The following is an 18,377-nucleotide window of genomic DNA, read 5'->3' as shown; positions in this document are numbered from 1 at the left end:
CCCATGTTCAGACCTTCACAAAGCCAGCATTCTTGCTGTTTCTATAAAAAGCAGCATAACTGTGTGAATCCTTCAGTTACCCTCTTTCCCACCTATTTAATAGATGGCCTGAATAAGCCTAATTTGTTTTGTGTCTTTTATTGCCTGTAATAGATACAATTAACAATTATGGGGAATTTACAGTGACACAAGGGCATGACTGTGAAGGAACAGCAGCAATGGTTGGGTCATATAAATTCTTTTTGTGCCTCTGAAGCTTTATTTTTCTTTTTTTTTTTTTTCTATTTTAAATCAGAGTGGAAACATGATGAGCTTGGGGAGCAGTGCTATGAGAGTATGATGGGCAGGGTCATACTGCATCCCTGACTGACTAGGGAGGGGTTGAAGTCACAGGAAGTTTTTATGCAAAGCACCAACATCGGTTTGTGGATGTCTGTGCAATATCTGGGGTGTTATGAAAGACGGCCCAAAGGTATTTGTTTGAATATTTAACCATCAGATGACACAAACAAAACATTAAATAGCCAGTGTTTTCAGTGCTCAGCAGCAGAGCATGTAAATACAGACAAGAATCTTTCTGGCTAACAAGTTTAGAAAGATTTTGAAGACAAACTAAGTGAATATGGTGAAATAGGTTTTCACATATGTCAGCCCAGGATCTCAGTGAACCTGGAGCCTGTTCTGTCTTCCTGCTGTTGGAACAAATCAGAGTGATCTCAGAACTAGATTCACCCCACTGGTGCTGTTCTGGAGTGCTCTCACAGCTCCTTGCCTGGACAGAACCTGTGCTACAACACAGGAAGAAAGGAGAGCAAAAAAAGCCACCTGTGAAGGTTTCATGCTACTGCTGAATCTCATGATGGGAATCTCCAGCTCCTGTAGTACTGAGCTGTAACAGGGTCCCTTTCCCCTATTCTGCACATCATATCCCAGAACAGTCAAAAAGGTGGATGTCTGCAATACAGGAGTGTGGCAGCTCACCTCCAGTGCTGAGTTACCTTTCAAATGAAAACAATAAACAAGCTTCATGTTTAATAAACTGCATCCAAACAGAACCTTTGCAGTTTTTTGGCATTTCTGCCTCCTTACACTGATTCAGCTGGAGGATTCCTGGCGAATTTTGCATTTACCTCCAGCCCTCATACAAACTGCAAAAGGACAGAAAAGCTCAGCAGAAATGTATCTGAGAAGTGCAGTGTCCAGAAGGATGGTGAAAAACTGCATTGTTTCTCTGTGGCTCTTTGCCTGGTGTGCATGCAGTTATTTAATCAGGGCTTTATGAGCCTCTGCCAGCAGCAAGACAGATGATTCTAAATGAAGCTGTGCACTCAGTAATAAGGACTGACCAAAGTGCTCCAGTGCTACGCCTCAGAGCAGACTCCCCAAGACTATGTTGTAAAAATCATTTACTGGGAAGGCTGTAACCATGTTATTATTACACAAGACTGACAATTCCTAATCTTGTCTTTTCTATGCATGCACTAGAAAACAGATGAGTTGCCCTGTACATAGTAAACCACCATTTTTAGTGTTCTCTGGTCCTTGGAAATTTCCTCTTGTATGCAAAGAGAAAGCTTCAGGGACTTGTTAAAGAGACACCTTTAAGCAATTTGCTTCATATTTGGCTTGCACAGATCCTGACACAGTCAGGTCACAGGGCATCACATCCTCAGCTACTCTGAACCAGCTTAACTCCACAGATGACCTGGCTGAAAGAGGCCACGGCAGGGTAGAAATATTCGTGATGCACGTTCCATTGCTGAGAAGTAACTCATCCTCGTTTATGACCGACCCCCAGCAGTGCTTTCAGTACCACGGACAGAGAAGCCAGCACAGAGCTTCCCTTCCATCTGACAAATTGAGGAGCAGCTGCCTGACTCCCATGACGTTCATTCTCCCTGCAATGGACATAATCAGGATGTACATTCCCTTGTGATAAGACTGCCCTCCCATCACAGGCACTGACAGGGAGCAGCAGTCTGTTGTGCAGTGCTGTACAGATACACAAGTTCTGCCTCCAAAGACATCCTGATTTAATACCACAAATCCTCACAGTAAAAAGGGCAAATTCATATGCAGTAATAAACTTCTGCTTTTGTTAATACTCTTAACGAGCATTTCATATTTCAAACAATATGTAAATACCAAAGGCTAATTGTTAACATCAGTAAAAAAGGGGATGACAGTTTTTCAGCTCCTTCACAGACAGTCTGGCGACTACTGTCATCATGCCATGCAATTTAGGATGACTGTAAGGAAGCATTACAGTAAATAGTAAGATCTATCTATTTTAAATCAATGCAAAAGTGTGACCAGAAGACAGTGTTAGTATTTAAATAGGAAAGATAGGCAGGAATCATCTAAACCAGTTACTATAAATAGCATTTTCCACAGGATTTAAAAAAAGCTGAAGCCTAAGAGCAAACAAAAGAAATCAATTATTCAAATATATAATATAATAATTTTCTGCTTTTCAAAGAACAGATCATGGTCTCTAGATTAATTCCTATTCCTATCTAAATTATTATACACAGAGAAATATTCTCATTAAACAGAAAGTAGTGTGCAGAATGGCAGCTTAGAGCAGAGCCAGGGTGCACACCTGGACACTGGGTCCTAGTCCTGCCAACAGCCCACTCTGGTGCTGGGTACCAAGCTGTGATTTGGGTGGCACCTCAATGCTGAGCACATATTTTTGAGCAGATCAGATCTCCCTCTCAGCCTGCACATTGCTCTCTTCCAAACATACCACCTTTTGTTCAAAACTTACAAGACATAACCTTTCCAGGCACCTCAGGATAGCAGTTTTTATTATTGTTATTATAAGTGCTGCAGTGCACTCAGCTCCTGAGTGCTGGAACAAAACCAGACCCAGTTATGAGAACAAGAAAAGCACGTCTGTATCCTGCCAGGGAACCTGCAAAACTGTTGCATGTGTCTGACTCAACCAACTCAGTCAACAGAGATTTCAGTCTTTAGGTCCATTTTAGAAAGTGTGGAGTTTCTCACTGCTGAATCTGTGCCAGGCACTGCAACAAAACCAACACTGCAACTGAAGCATCAGTTGGAGAATTACACCCTGTCATCAGCATATGGTAGACAATAACATAGCCATGGAAAACTGAAGCTAGAGGTGAAGTATCATTCCAGAACACAGCACTCTCTCAAAAGTAAACATAGCAGATGCACTGGCTAAAATCTGCTACCAAGGTGTTGCAAAGCCATGCCATGTTTAAGAGCATCCAGGTGAGACGTCACAATTCACATCACAAGATGGGTGAGGAAGCAAAGATAGCAGCAACCCCAGTACCAGCCAAGTTGAAGGTGTCACAATAGACAGAACACAAAGCTTATATTCCTGTGGCCAAACCAAACACTTGATGAAACTTAGAAAATATTTTTCTTGATACTGTCTAGTACAGTTTTTGAGACTAGCTTTTCAAGATCTCTTGTCTCAGTGATTACCTGGCAAATTATACAGGGTTTGCAAGCTTATTAGGTTGTAAAGAAGACAGTTGTGCCAGTAGAAGAATAATAGCTGGTACCTTACAGACAACAAGGTCCCATGGATAATGTGAATTGGCAGTGATGTATCTTTCAACTACTCTTTCCATCAGCACTTTGTACAGGTAATGTCAATTGCTGCTTCCTGGTAAATTACGATTTCAAGAAAGCTCTCCCAGCACAGAACATTTGTTGAGCTCATCAATACAGTGCAACCACTGAAGGTGTGAATTAACTGTTGTATTGCTGCACCCTCTCCCTGAGACAACGAGGGAATAAAGTGATCGTCATCTGCGCTTTCCAGACGTGAAACACGTTAAAGACTACCAACATTTATGAAAATCTCTATGTTAAATCCCACCTGCTAAGCAAACGTCCCGGCGGTCCTGGCCCGGGCACCCGCTCCCCGCCGGGCTCTGCGCTGCCCGTGCCGCAGGGAGGGAAGGCTGGAGCGCCCGGCACAGCCGAGCTGAGCCCCCACACAGCCCCGGGCCAAGCCCCGGCTCAGAGGGCAAAGCGGTCACACGGACCCCGCTCCCCGAGCGGCCCGGGCTGGCCTCGCCCCGCCAACAGCCCCCGGGACCGCCCGGCCCCGCCGCACCCGGGGCTCCCCGGCCGGCCGGACCCGCACCCGCGGCCCCCACTCACTTCTGCCCAGCGCCTCCGCCTTCCACTCCGTCTCCTCCACCGCCCCGTAGCGCCGCGTGGGTCTCTCGGCCTCGGCGCTGGCCGAGATGGACCTGCGGAGCTCCATGGCCGGCACCCTCAGCCCATGCGGCGGCGCGGGCGCTGCTGCGCGGGGCTCGGCGCTCGGTGCGCGGCGCGGGGCCCGCGGGCGGGGGGCGGGCAGGGGCTCCGGCACATGCTCAGTGCGGGGCCGGGGCGGGGGAGCCGCCGCACAAAGCCGTGTCACACCTCGCACATGCTGCACACACGCCCCGCCCGCCCGGCCCTGCCTCCGCTCGGTGGGCACGGCCCGCCCCGGGTGCTGCCCGGAGCCCCGCGGCTCGCTGCTGGTGCCCAGCCCTGCCCAGCTCTGCCCTGCCCAGCTCTGCCCAGCCCTGCCCAGCTCTGCACACCTCAGCCCAGCTCTGCCCAGCTCTGCCCTGCCCAGCTCTGCCCAGCCCTGCCCAGCTCTGCCCAGCCCTGCCCAGCTGTGCACACCTCAGCCCAGCCCTGCCCAGCCCAGCCCAGCCCTGCCCAGCTCTGCACACCTGAGCCCTGCCCTGCCCAGCTCTGCCCAGCCCTGCCCAGCTGTGCACACCTCAGCCCAGCCCTGCCCAGCCCAGCCCCGCCCAGCTCTGCACACCTGAGCCCTGCCCTGCCCAGCCCAGCCCAGCTCTGCCCAGCTCTGCACACCTCAGCCCAGCCCTGCCCTGCCCAGCCCTGCCCTGCCCTGCTCCCCTTGCGCGGCCAAGTTCGCAAACCCTCTCACTGCCAGGGCACGATGCAACTGTCCCACTGTCCATCTTGTGGCCGGTGCAGCGCTGAGCACATTTCTGACCTGAGCAGCTGGGGAATAATGGTGACATCCACAGCCACTCGTGGCTTTTGCAGTCTAACACATCTCAGGCTCCTGTGCATGCAGCCTTTGGCTTTCCTAAAAGTCCTGCACTGTCTGGAATGACACTCATTCCAGCATCACGTTGCCAGAAGCCAGAGAACAGCGCTCTAACAAGTGATGCAATTTTGTGTCTCTCATTTTTCATCAGCATGCAGCTTTGCTGTTTATGCAGCCTGCTGGGAATAAAGGAAATGACTTTGCAGGAAGCACAAGTGTGGTGATTATTACTAAGTTTTTTCTTTTGTTGTAGGGGAGGTTATATGGATGAAATCCCTGAACAGCATTTTACAGTTGGAGCCTACCTTTCCTAGTGAGATCACATTGCACTTTACTGTGAGTGGCACAACTTCTCACATAAAGACAATGAAGCAGGATTTAGGCAGGCTGTCCAGTGCCCCACCGCAAATCAGGGGTTTAACACTTTTTGCCTCACCTATAAAGAATAATGGAGTAGTCTGGGTGAATACTGGGAAAGCTCCCTTGTTTGTCACCTACTTTTGCCTGCAAAGTCTTGTCCTTAATCATCAATACTTCAGAAATACCTCTGGATTCAGTGATACACTTACTAATTGGACTGGCACACACTGATGCTATTGTGTGAGCAATTTTGTTTGAGGAGTGCTTCACATGCCGGAGACAAGAACACCTCCACATTGCTTTTAAAATTGTAACTGAAAATTTCTCTACTTGTCTTCCCGAGAATTGGAATTAGCCAACAAGATGAGCTAGACAGTTTTAGGACATCTTCAGGGCACTCTGATTTTTCTCTGTCAGCTGTGCCCCCCAGAGATGTGCTGTGAATTGAGCACCAGACGTGCTGGAACAGCTCTTGTTGGCTGTGCAGTGCCTCATCCTCACTGGTTTGGCCTTTAGAGACAGAGCCCAAACAGAGCTGTGAGTCAAGCAGAAAAGCTGGTGGCAGGACTCTGCACAGCTGATTCTGGGTGACAGTGCAGCTGCCTGCTGGGGTGGGCTGGACTGACTCACTGGTAGAAGTGAGGAACACAAGTGTGGGAGGAATAAGAGTCCATCTGGGATCTGGATGAGAGTGGGATTAAGGGAAACAGGCTGATCAAGGAGAAAGGCCAATTTTTGGACTATTTAATTTCAAACTATCTTTTCAAGGTTTTTAGGTAATTACAACCCAGCTGCATTGTTTAGGAGATGGGGGAGTTATCCTAGAAATAGTTGAATATTTAAAGCTCTGCTTTTGTTAGTATGGCTGAAAAACACCCACTAGGCAGAAACTCGTGTGCAAAGAATTTACTTACATAAAGCAAAGAATATATAAGGTGATTTATTGTAATTAGGAAGTTTTCACCTGCCCATTTTGAGAAGTTCCAAAATCCAGTAACAGTCCAGTTCTATAGAGGTTCTGCACAAAGATTTTTGCAAGAGTAGGGCCTAAGTATGTATAAATTATTTGCTAATGTAATATCAGCATTTTTGTTAGTGTGACTCTGGAGCATTGCTGCTGCTGCATTTGCCAGTGGAATTAAATTTCTCTCCTAAGATGATGTTTTTCAGTGGACCTAGCAATATAAATTATAAACGCATTTCTTTACTCATGAAGGCTGGTTTACTTCTGCTGAAAGCACTGTTAATGCAGAAAATACAAAAATTTGTGTCTTTTCTCACTGCTTATAACATAATGTCTGGTAGAGAAACAGAGGTGCACTTTGCTCTTGCAGTCATTTTCCCTGGCAGCTTCAGTTCCCATTTCTCACTAAATCCTGCCACCAGGAGCTAGAGCTGGGCAGGAACAGTTGGCAAATCCACTCTCCTATCTCTTGCTCTCTGGCCTCTCTCAGGCATCACAGATTCCCCATGGCAGACATGACTTACTTAGATTTATCTCAGCTATTTCTTTTTTTGTATAGAAGGTCAGAATACACAGCACAAATTTGGGAGATGCAGCAGCAAAGAGTCAGGGCATAAATGTCTGGTAGAAAGAATGGAAACAATCTGTGCACTTCAAAAGCTGCAGTTCTGACCAAAACAGAGATTTCAGAAACATATGTCACTAAACTCTTTTCTTTCCCATTTTACTTTTGTCTTAGTGAATTCTTTCTACATTCACTGTCTTATTAAGGTACAAATTTCACAGAAAAAGCTGCTATAGCATTTGTCAGATAAATTACTAATACCATGGGTAGTGAAGCTGCCTATGTAAGAGTCTTATTTTTGGCATTTGGAGCCAAGTCCAGTGGTATGACTGAAGTGACTGCTGTGCAGGTGAGTCACTGTGCAGGTGGCTTTTGCATCAGTGCTGGGTGTCCATAGCTACAAAGGAAAAACAGATGTTTGAGTTCAGTAAATATAGATGTTGACATAAAATGGTCTAGGCTATTTTAGACTTGCAAACACAGCAGGCAACAAGTAATATTTCAGCCTGTATGTGGGCATGTCCATTTTGAAGTAATAAACATCCTGTGTAAATTTTGCAAACACAGCAGCACACAGCTCCAGGCACAGCTGGGGCCTAAACCTTTTCTCATTTCACATGGTCCAAAATGTAAAGGTGACTTTCTGTAAGCTCCCATTTTACCTACACAAGTTGGTATCTTACAGAGAGAACTCAAAACTGCCTGCAAGCTGTGAGGCACCCAAAGAGACTGTGCCATGTCCCTGTGCAGTGTCCATGCTCCATTCCCCCTAAAAGGCAAGTTCACTTCTGTGGGCCATTTCACTACTCCCCTCACTGGAGCTGGAAACTATAAAGTCACTGCCCTGACTTCTGAAAGGGTTTCTTTACAATTTTAATTTCTCTCTATATTCGTACCTGTGTTCCATTGGATTTTTTTGCCAATTTCTGCCCTAACACAGTAAGCAAAACATTGTATGGGTAATTGCTGTGATGTATCAGGTGTAGTTATGAACACATAATTCATTACTGTCTGATAACCATTCTGAACTAGATATAGAACTAATTCAAAATCCTTCAGTGTCATTGGCATGTCATGGCTAATCAGCTGCAGTTAACAGTCTTGTTAATTTTGGATTTAAAAGTATGTGATGCATGAAATTGAAGCAGCTGGACACCCTTAGTAGGTGAGTAAAGGTGGGTTTTAATTCCCAGAGAGGTGTAAGCAATGGCAAAACAAAAATACCACAGGGCACCAGTCCCTCAGAGGTAGATTTCTCCAGGCCATCATAGAACAGGAGAAAACAAACATCTAGAGGTGGAAAAAGGAATCATCAAAATTCATATTTTCTTTCCCAAATATTTCAGCAATGAGAGGAAAGCTGTTATCCTGGCAAATAAAAAAAAAGAATAACGAGAGTTTGTTCTTATGTATGCACACACTAAGTGCGTGTTAGCTACAGCAAGATACTAATTCCAGGGAAGAGTTGTAACTTAAATTTCTCTGCCACCAAGTTACACCCTGTAAAAGGACACACAATTCAGAATGAAGCTGACACTGCCTCCACAGCTAAAGGATCTCATGTGCTGCAGAACTTTGTGTGCATGGTTTGAGTCCATATGGGCCAAACCCTGTATTTATCACAGCCATCTGGGTGCTTGTGCATTTTGGTTCTGTTGTAAGTGGATAAAGCACAGCGACAGAAATGGGGAACAGTTCTCATTCCCAGCCAGTTCCCATTGTCCCAATATCTCTGGTGACTGAACTACCTGCCAGGCTACATACCCATGCTCCCTCTTGGTCCCTCTGATTCTGTCAGTCTTGAGGGTGTAAAATGGAAAGGGATTTATCAATATCCCATTTTTAAGGTCTTCTGCCAGAGGGGAGCATAGGCACAGGTGTGCCTGTTGCATCTCTTACACAACCCACAAGTGTGTGCACACTCACCTGCTGTCATTTTTCCCTGTTGTTTTACAGCCCCACTTCAAGACTGGCTTTTCCTGAACACAACAAACAAAACCACCCATTCTTCAGCTCCTGAAGCTCTCCTGTACCTGCTGCTACAGCACAGCTGTCCTTGAAAATGTCTTTTCTGACCTTACACACCTCATTAGACTTTTCCAGGCCCAAGATTTCTTTCAGCACAAAAAGGTGTAATTGCTACTGGTGTTGCATAGCAGGGAATGATATATTCTGCTCTATTCTTTGCACTAAACTGTTCTTCTAACTGGATACAAGGTGCAAGATTTTTAGGCATGACCACAAAAAATTAATAAACTGAAAAAAAAGGAAGACAGGGTGGATATTATTAGGGTGGATGATGTTGATAAGTATATGCAACACATCCAGACATGTAATCTGCATTCTTTGTTCTTGTTTAACATGGATTACAGTAACCTCAAACATGGGCTTAGCAAGTGCATGTGAGTTCTTAGGGCAACTTGGACATTAAGAGAGGACAGACAGTCCTTGGCTGGTTTAGAACAGGAATGTTAGGCAGAGATAGAAAAAATATTATCTGAGGTATATGTGAAAGTCACTGGGATTAATACAGCATTACTGTCTACATTTCAAATTAGAGGTTGCAAAAAAAGGGTCTGCAAATGAGATTCAAGAATGATATAGCAAAGGACTAACAGAGCTAAAGCTATTCCAGTTTACCCAAGGAGTAAACAAAAACTCTGCTTACCACTACATGCACACAGAAGGCTTTGCCTGCTGTACCTAGTCTTTAAATCTTGTCAGAAAGGAAGTAACATTTCATTAGAATGTTAAGGCTAGATTGATGTGGGTAGGTAATAAAATTTCATAAGAACACATAAATAATTTCTTTGAGACACAGAATCCTCTGTCACTTGAAGTGTTTGGATTAGTTCCTAGATGATGGCATTGGAGACAACATCACTGGTTTGATTCAGGAAGAACTCTTTGCTTTGCATTGCCCAAGGATTCAGACTGAGTGATGTTTTTTCTCCCTGTTGGCCTTGAAGTCTGTGAAACAGAATTTTTTCAACTTGAACTCTTTCCATAGAGCTTCCTCCTCATTCTAAATATACAAGAAGTTACAGCAGGGAATGGAGGTGGTGTCTGTCTTCCAGTTGTGGAATATATTGCTCCCTTCAGCCTCAAATCTTCTGAACCATTTCCTTCCCAAGAGTATCCCACACTAACCTGACTGAGTTAAGTCCTTCAGTAAGGACCCCATTTCTAACCTCTGTTCTTTAGAAAAGTTTTTTATATCTTTTTCCTACCTGAAATCCTCCATTCCTCCTGCAAATATATTAATTATCTAAAGAAATACTTGTATCAAAATTTTGCATCTTTTTAATAAAAGTCCACTGGCTTCAGCATAAGTCTTTGAAGATGGGAGTTCTGTTCTGAATTTATTCAGAAATGGCAGATGACTGAATGTATGTAACTAAACTCTAAAGGCAGTGAATAATACCTGCTTAGTTTTTACTCTGCTGCTGTGTTAAAGTCTGTGACATCAAATTGAGCTTTTTGCTGCATGTGGTCCATGAAGATCCCATAAGAACTTTACAAATTATCTGGCTTTGTTTATACACATATGAGTTAAAGACAGACAGAGCCAAAGAACCGCATTTAATGTTTATTAAGCCATTGCAAAAACATAGACAATTTCAGTCAACTCGAAATTCATTATTTTAGTAAAATTCAAGTATTTCTTGCACATCTCACTGGATTGGCACTAGCAGTAGAGGCAGCAGCAAAGCAGGAAGCACTGGCACTTACAGCAGAGAATTGGAAGGCTGAAGCTGCATAGATTTCAAAGGTTGCTCTATAAAGAGAACTCAACACATCAGATATGGTAACAGACTAGAGGCAGTTTCACCTTTGCTGCAGCAGGAACTGGTTATTTTATGCTGTGTTACTGGGTGGGTGCTTCTGGTGTGAAAAAGACAGAGGCCTTCTGGTGAATTTTCCAAGAAGGATGTATTTAGCATACTAGTAAGCACAGAAGGTTCATTTACATAAAAGATTTGCAGTAGAAAAATAAATTTTGAAATTCTTATTTTATCAAATTCAAATCTCCACAGCCATCCAGAATAACATGGAGCTGGAACTGATATAAATGTCTGCTCATCCCATTTGCTCTTAGAGAGGATCCATGACATAAAAATATCACCTGACTGCAGGCCTAATAGCTACTGGCAGTGTGTTGCTCCTTCCTGAGCACCTCTGTGATGTAAAATTCTGTCCATCCTGCTGGTTGTGGAAATCTGCATGTTCAGCTGGCAGTAAGATCAGTGCAATTCCTGGAAATAGTCATAAAGCCCTCATGACTGTTTTTGAAAGGGTAGCAGAGAGACGTTAGGATAAATCTTGCCCATCTTTTTCTTATTTCTTTTTCTATTCCCCCAGGAAATTACTGAGTTGTTAGAAGAAGCAAACAAAACTTTACATATGTGTCAAATAGGGTTGGACTAGATGACCTGGGATGGACATACAGATGTCCTTTCCAACCTCAGCCATTCTGTTATCCTGTGAAATTAATCTTCTAAGCCAAAAAGGTATCAAGGAGTAATGAAGGCTCTAACTACTAAGGGGTTAAGTCCTCAGACTAAACTGTCAGAGGAAGAAAATCTTTAGAAGGTCCATTAATTTATGCACACTGAGAAATTGTCCTGATGCAGCTTCATTATTTTGCATTTTGTGGGTCTGAAATGTTTGTCAGACCAATCAGTGCTCACAATTAAAAGGGAAAAAACACAATTTTTTTATGTAAAAAGGGATTTGTGTTACTTAGCTGTCAAATGCCTAAAGAGAAATGGAGAAAGTGAAAGGATTATGCAGGATCTAAAGTCTACTGAAATATAAGAGCCACAGGCTTCCATTACATGAAGGAACTGTACTTCAAGTAATAAAAGATGGAGGGAAATCCTGAACTGCCCAGCCACAGAAACTTGAAGACAAAACAGGATTTAGCTCAAATTCCCAAGCAAAATCTGGTAGCACAAAAGCAAGAGCAATAAAGCACAGCTTGTATGAGCTTCTAAGCCATTTAAAATAAAAGATGGATCTTTCATTTATTAGTTTTTCCTGATGAAGAAAGGCATCAGCATTATACAGATTATGAGTTATAAATTCTTGATTCATCTGGAAATTCAGTTTCACCTACCGTACCCATGAAGGAATATTTTTTGCTCTGAGTTACAGCAAAATATCACATACTGCTTACAACAAACCAACAGCATTTCACTCCTTGTAATAACATTATTTTCCAGTTCCCTTCTCCAAGTGAATGCTATTAATCATTAAACACTTAAGGCACAAGCAGAAATAAAATAAATAGCATCTGTAAAAAAAAGTTAAATACTTAATTAGCACACCCTACCTGAAAGTTTTAGCTCTTACTAAATAGAACAGACTTTAGAATACCAGTCTAAATATCGACAGAAAAAAAAAAAAACAACAACAACACTACGGAAATTGCTTCTTTATCCTGAGGACTTTATACACACAAGAAGAGTTGAACAGCTATAGCTGTCTGAAACATCTGTTCACTCATTTTTTAAACAGACAGACAAAATTCAGTTAGCTCCTCTGTGCATTCCTACTCCTGCTGGGATGTCCAGCATCAGGATGCTCAATTCACTCTTGGTGATTCATGCAGCAGGGGAATACAACTCACCAAATATCTACAAGGAAGCTACTGACACAGCAGCCACCCCTCTGAGCCTCCATGTCCCAGGGGGACAGAAATGGCCCTTCAGTGCACACTTCAACATCCACAGTTAAACCAACCAGCCAAGCTGGACATGTCCATGCCAGAGCTGTCAAAAGTCAATTAAAATTATTTCCACCTCAAGGCTGTAGGCAGGTGTGCTCTTCCCCATCTGCCTGTGCAGCTGCAGATGGAATGGCAGTGACTTGTCCATGCTGAGAGGGAAGGCACCTCCTCCCCTGCCTGCCAGCAGAGCAGGCTGTGCAAGCAGCCCCCTGCCTTCTGCCCTCCTCTCACTGCTGCTCAAAGCCATGTGGGCACTTTGCATCACTCTTGAGCACTGGGTTAGTGCTAAAGAGTGCTAAACAATGCTAAACAAGTTGATTTTACCTGAAATAGATTGGGCAGTGCTTTCAGGGTCCCTTTTCCTTTCTCAGCTAAGCAGCACTGGGCTCCTCCAGTGACAAATAATTGTTAGCAATATATTAAGTAGTACAGCTTCTGGCCAAAAGAATGGATATTTATAGCCTAAGCAGGCTTTGGTACACTATTTAGACAAGGCTGAGGAATTCAGACATTCCTCAAAGGGGTTTATTATTGTTGTAACAGAGGGATGAGTCTTCTCTTTAGAATCAGACCCATTAAATCAGATACCTTTCAAGCTTACAATTTAGTAACTTCAAGGCATAAAATCCCATTCTAATATAGCAAGGGCTCCTTTACTGGTCTGATTTCAACTCACTGCAGCCATAGAAATTTGCACAGTTCCTATTTTGAGATACAAATGCACATTTAAAAAATACCCGTATCCAGACCTGATCCTCAAGCTGACAAAGCAAATCCATAATTAATTTTTCACCTTCTCCTAGTCTCCTATGTATAAGTACCCAGCGTCTTCTATGAATAGGAATGTTTAAAAGCCATTTGAGGAAAAAATGGAAGTTCCTGATATATATAGCTGGATTCTGCCATTCATGCTACCTTCCTTCCTATGTTCTTTTTCATCAAAATTTTGATTATATCTTTAGAATGATGAAACAGCTAAAAAGAGTAAGGAGTCAAGACTCCCATGGCCCTTGAGGAGCAGAGGAAGCAGTGGCTGCACAGAGAACCAAAGCTCCCTGCAGTGCTTGGGGGGTTCCACCATGCAGGGGCTGCTTGACTGACCCCAAGGGTCAATGGGCAGCAGCCACCCCAAAGGGCTCTGACCAAAGTAATCTTTATGCTCCCAGTTAAGATAAAACATGTACAAATATAGTCCAGGTTTGTATATTCTATGAAATAATTAATTTCCTATAAAAATTTTCATGTAGAATAAAACAAGTTGGCCCCATAGAAATGTGGGCTTTACAAACACAGCACTTTTGTTTCCTCTCAATGAAACAAATTCAATGCCACTTTTTAGATGTGGAATCCATTAAATTTTGTTCTGCAAAGCAATCCTGCATTGATAACAATTGTCAAGTCTGACAACTGATGATTTAATGTTCTATGCTCCTTTTTCTAGCAATTACAAGTTGTTTGAAAATTAAATTACAGTTAATATTTCCCCCCAGTGAGGCAGTCTGACAGGATGTACAAATGCTTGCATTGCCCTGTAAGTCAGTTGTTTCCAGATGAGATGCGCTGACAGCATGAAAATAATTAAATGTCAATATACAACTGGCCTCTTTTATGAAAAATAAACAGGCACAAAGACAAACTGTTCCACTGCTTATACTAACCACCAAATGTTGAAATAACTGCTTATTTTAAACACAACATGAGGCTGCAGTGTAATTTACTGACTTTCACAAACCCAGTTTAGCAATTTAGAATGTGTTCAGAACTAAAGTTCTTATTTGTCTGATGATTCTTCATCTGCATTGACCTTCTCTCCTTGGAGCCACATGAATGCTGACTTTGCTGTGCCATCTCCACTCTCCTGGGAAAAGCAAATGAAGGAAGCCCAGACAAAGCCACAGAGGCCAGTGTAAGCTGTTCTCAGGTGAACTGGGATCAGAATGAAGTTTGACAGCTGAGTGGGAAGGAGAGAGAGCTCAGTGAGTGCTCAGGCACTGTGACCCACCCAACAACCCCACTGCTCCTCCTGGGGCCAGACACAGTGGGGATGGGAGAGGATCCCGGGTTCTAGGGCAGGGAAAGGCTCACAGAGCCACCCTGAGAACTCACCTGCACAAATGGCCAGTACATCAGTCCTGTCTGAAAGGAAAATGAATCATTTGTTATTCTTATGGATTTCAACTACCAAGATTCAGTGATGACTGAAATGTATTTGAGTAAAGTTAATAAAAGCTGTTCAATTATAAATGGAGTTGCTTAACCTAGAGGTCACCATAATAAACTTCTAATCATCTTCATGAGCCTCTATGCTCTGAGTTTTTCAAACACACCATTTTAACTCATTTTAAATACAAAACCCTAAGCACAGTTAATTCTTCACAGGCATCTGACACCAGACACAATAAATGCATTTACCAGATGGGTGAACAAATGTTTAAACATGTGAACATTTGTTTCAGCCATTAATGAAAAATACCACTGAACACTATTTATTTCACACTTGCAATGCTCCTTCTACTTACTCATACACGTAAGGCATATTTAGAAAAATCAATGGATAATTTACTCATAGAACATAAGGCTGATAGAAACCTTATGTTTTGATAGGCTATAGTGGGCACTGCTTTTAGAATCATCTTCCATAGGAATAAAAATAATCCTTTTCCATCCTACCTATATAGTTCTACAATATGAAGAGAAATTCACATTGCAATCACATCTTCTCCTGTTACTTTTTTTTCCCTGCTAATCCATCCATCATTCTTCTTGCATCTGAGAAGCCTTTAACATTCTCATCTTGCTCAGCTCTGAGGTAGCACAGATAATTTTGTCTTGTGTATGCAGAAATGCAAATCAAAGCCAGCTGCTTATAGCAAAGCCTTCTTAAAACAAGGGGGCTTGTTTCTGAAAGTGAGAAGATTGTCACTGAAAAGTACAGGCTAAAAATGATTCTCAAAGAAAGTGTCTCTCTAATTAATTATTTTAATAGGTGTACAAGTGTTGTCAATAGTATCACTAACTAAACACTGGTGCGTGGGTAGTTCTTAAGACAAAAGGTAAAAAAGCCCTGAATCAATGTTGTATTGTAGGGCTGTCATTCAAACAGAGCTGGGTGCAAGCATTATGTATATAAACACTGTGCATTTCATTTTTTTAAATGGCATAATTGCACCCATTTTTTTAAAGGCATAATTTCACCCATCTGGCAGCACTGCCTGACCCAAACTGCCTTCACTTCACGTGACTGCTGGTACTTAAAGCTTCCTACACATAATCAAATAATGGAGTGAAAGAAAGAAAGAGTAAAAAAAGAGTCCTTTTTTGTTGTTGTTTACCTGTGAGATAAGCAAATTGCTTGCCTCACCTTATATGTATTCCAAAATTTCTTTTTACAGTCTGAAAAGATGTCCTCTTTCCTCTGAAGGATGCTCATACCTAGTGGTAAAATATTTGCAACAATCAGAAAAAATGCAAAAAATGAAATGTTCACATTTTCCAGTGACATCCCAGACCCTTTTCAAAATACATTATAATACCTTTGAAAGAAAAGCTGATATTGTTACACAAATACCTTTCTGACTACCTAATAGTGGTACATCAAATTTCCTCATCTATTGACATCAAATTTCCTCATCAGTGACTCCCAGCACTGACACCCGGGATCAACTGGGATTTATGGGGTGTGCAGCTGTTGTGGCATCTGTTTCTCTGCCATACCACACACCACTGGTGTAGTGGTGGAACAGAGAGGATAAAAGCACCTTTTGCACCCATGAGAGGAGAATAAGGCATTTTGCACATAAGCAGAGGCTCCTTTGTCCAACTCTGGGATCTTTCTAGGTATTCCCATGCCTTGAGGTTATCAGTATCTCTCAATGGATGCATTGTTTTATTGCTACCCCATTCAGGGACTTTTACTAGCCCTTTTCTGGTCCTTCAGATCATTCTGGTCCTTGGGTAATTCTCAGCCTCAGTTGTGACATAGTTAAGATCTTGAGCAGAAGTATCTGGTGTTTGACTTCTTTTTTTACTTCATTTCTCTTCAATCACAAATTGAATAATTTTTCTGTTGGAGTGATAGAATGCAGATCTCCCAACCCCAGACAAAAAAGGACCTGTCTTACTGGCTAACACATTAAGTTAAATGAGAGCATTTAATTACATTAGTTTCACCTATTAATTTTCTTGTTCCCTCATGTTTATTTCTGAAATAGATACTAGTCTTCTTTAAAGTATCTTGTTACTTGTTAGCTTTTGAGATTTGCCATTAGTAGCACGCTTTATTTCTATAGACTCTCACAGCAGAAGCTGGTTCGCTGAACGATGGCATTTCCTGACATCTACACCTGTGTTTTGGAAAATGAGACAGCAGATGCTGAGAACTGAGCACAGCAATTCAAACAGACGTGGATGCTGCAATCCGTGAGAGGTGCTCTGCATTCTTTGCTGCTAATTAAAACCTCCGCGCCCGACCGAGCTCAGGGCAGGCCTCCTTTGGTCCAGCACCTGTCCTGGAAAGCTCTGCAGTGCCACAGGCGGCTCAGCGCCCGCGGGCATCCTCGGGGGGAGCTGCCGGGCTCTGCAGAGCCCCCCGGCCGCGGCCCCGCTCCCCGAGCGGCGCTTTGGGGTGCGGGAGCGGCGCGGGGCGGGCAGGGGGTCCCCACCTCCCCCGGCCCCTTGGGGTGGATGCCGGTCCCGCGGTGCGCGGGTGGCGGTGCGGGGCCGCTGCCGGGGGATGCGGGGCCGCTGCCGGGGGATGCGGGGCCGCTGCCGGGGGATGCGGGGCCGGCGGACGCGCGGGGCTCTGCGGGGCGGCCCCCGGCACTCACCCGTGTAGAAGGCGAGAACGGCGACGGGCGCGCCCAGCAGCTGATCGCAGAGCACCTTGCCCAGCACGGCGGGCGGGCGGCGGCCGGGCAGCGCCCGCTCCAGCGCCCGCAGCCACACGTAGCTGAAGTTGCCGTGGAAGGCCAGGGCCACCAGCGCCACGCGGCGCGTCTGCGCCCAGTCGGGCGGCTGTCCCCGCAGCAGCTGCTGCGCCGCGTCCCCCGCCGCGAACAGCCCCCCGTAGAGCAGCACGTTGCACAGCCACGGGAAGCGCCGCACCCCGCGCAGCAGCGCCCCGGCCATCGCCCGCCGCCGCTTCCGCCTCTCCTTCCTCCTCCCTCTCCTCCTCCTCCTCCTCCTTCCCACGGGCCCGCCCGCCGCCGCCCCGGCCCCGCCATCCCCGCGGCCCCGGAGCGCTCCCTGTGCCGGGGAGGGCCGGCTCCGCACGGCGGGCCCCGGAGCGGGGTGGATGACCCGCGGGTGATGCAGGGCAGCCGGGTGTCGGCTCCTGGGCTCCCTTCCCAAGTGCCTGTGCACTCACCCCAGGATGTAGGTGACCGTGTCGCCTGGGTTCGGTCTAAGTAGCACTATGGGGTCACTGTGCATTAGTGCCGCAACTATTGAGTGACAAATGAACACTAGGCACTGTTTCCTTATGATCTTTTTTTGTAATTATTTCCTCGTTATGTGCTTACATGAGTAGGTTAGGGCCTTTTCTTTTCAGTTTTGCCCTTGTTTTGCAGTCTGAGCAGGGCCGATGCACACCTGCTGAGCAGCAGCACCCCGTGGGGTTCCTTTGCTTTGCCCTCTGCTGCTGAGACAACTTGAGGAGAAAGGCAAATGGTGTGAGGTTATTGAAGAGACTCGT

The 18,377-nt window shown here is 44.6% G+C and overlaps 1 protein-coding gene across 4 annotated transcripts in view; it reads right to left on the bottom strand.

Moving 5' to 3' along the window:
- Positions 1-17,812, bottom strand: part of BMERB1 (bMERB domain containing 1) — a 59,948-nt gene extending 42,136 nt beyond the window's left edge. Inside the window, exons 1-4 of one of the 4 annotated variants that reach the window (XM_066561169.1) lie at positions 17,512-17,812; positions 16,047-16,117; positions 14,792-14,821; positions 10,529-14,636 (exon numbers count right to left, since the gene is read on the bottom strand). In XM_066561169.1, the coding sequence (XP_066417266.1) occupies positions 14,457-14,636; positions 14,792-14,821; positions 16,047-16,117; positions 17,512-17,812 (582 nt within the window). In that variant the 3' untranslated portion in view covers positions 10,529-14,456. Of the gene's footprint in view, positions 1-4,152; positions 4,332-10,528; positions 14,637-14,791; positions 14,822-16,046; positions 16,118-17,511 lie in introns of those variants that run through there. The other 3 variants (XM_066561171.1, XM_066561170.1, XM_066561167.1) reach the window with 3 other exon arrangements.
- Positions 17,813-18,377: the final 565 nt, after the last annotated feature.

The sequence above is a fragment of the Molothrus aeneus genome, chromosome 16 (genome assembly GCF_037042795.1).
Source record: "Molothrus aeneus isolate 106 chromosome 16, BPBGC_Maene_1.0, whole genome shotgun sequence".
NCBI lineage: Eukaryota > Metazoa > Chordata > Aves > Passeriformes > Icteridae > Molothrus > Molothrus aeneus.
Note: the sequence above shows the minus strand (reverse complement) of the source record. Positions and strands in the feature narration are given on the sequence as shown.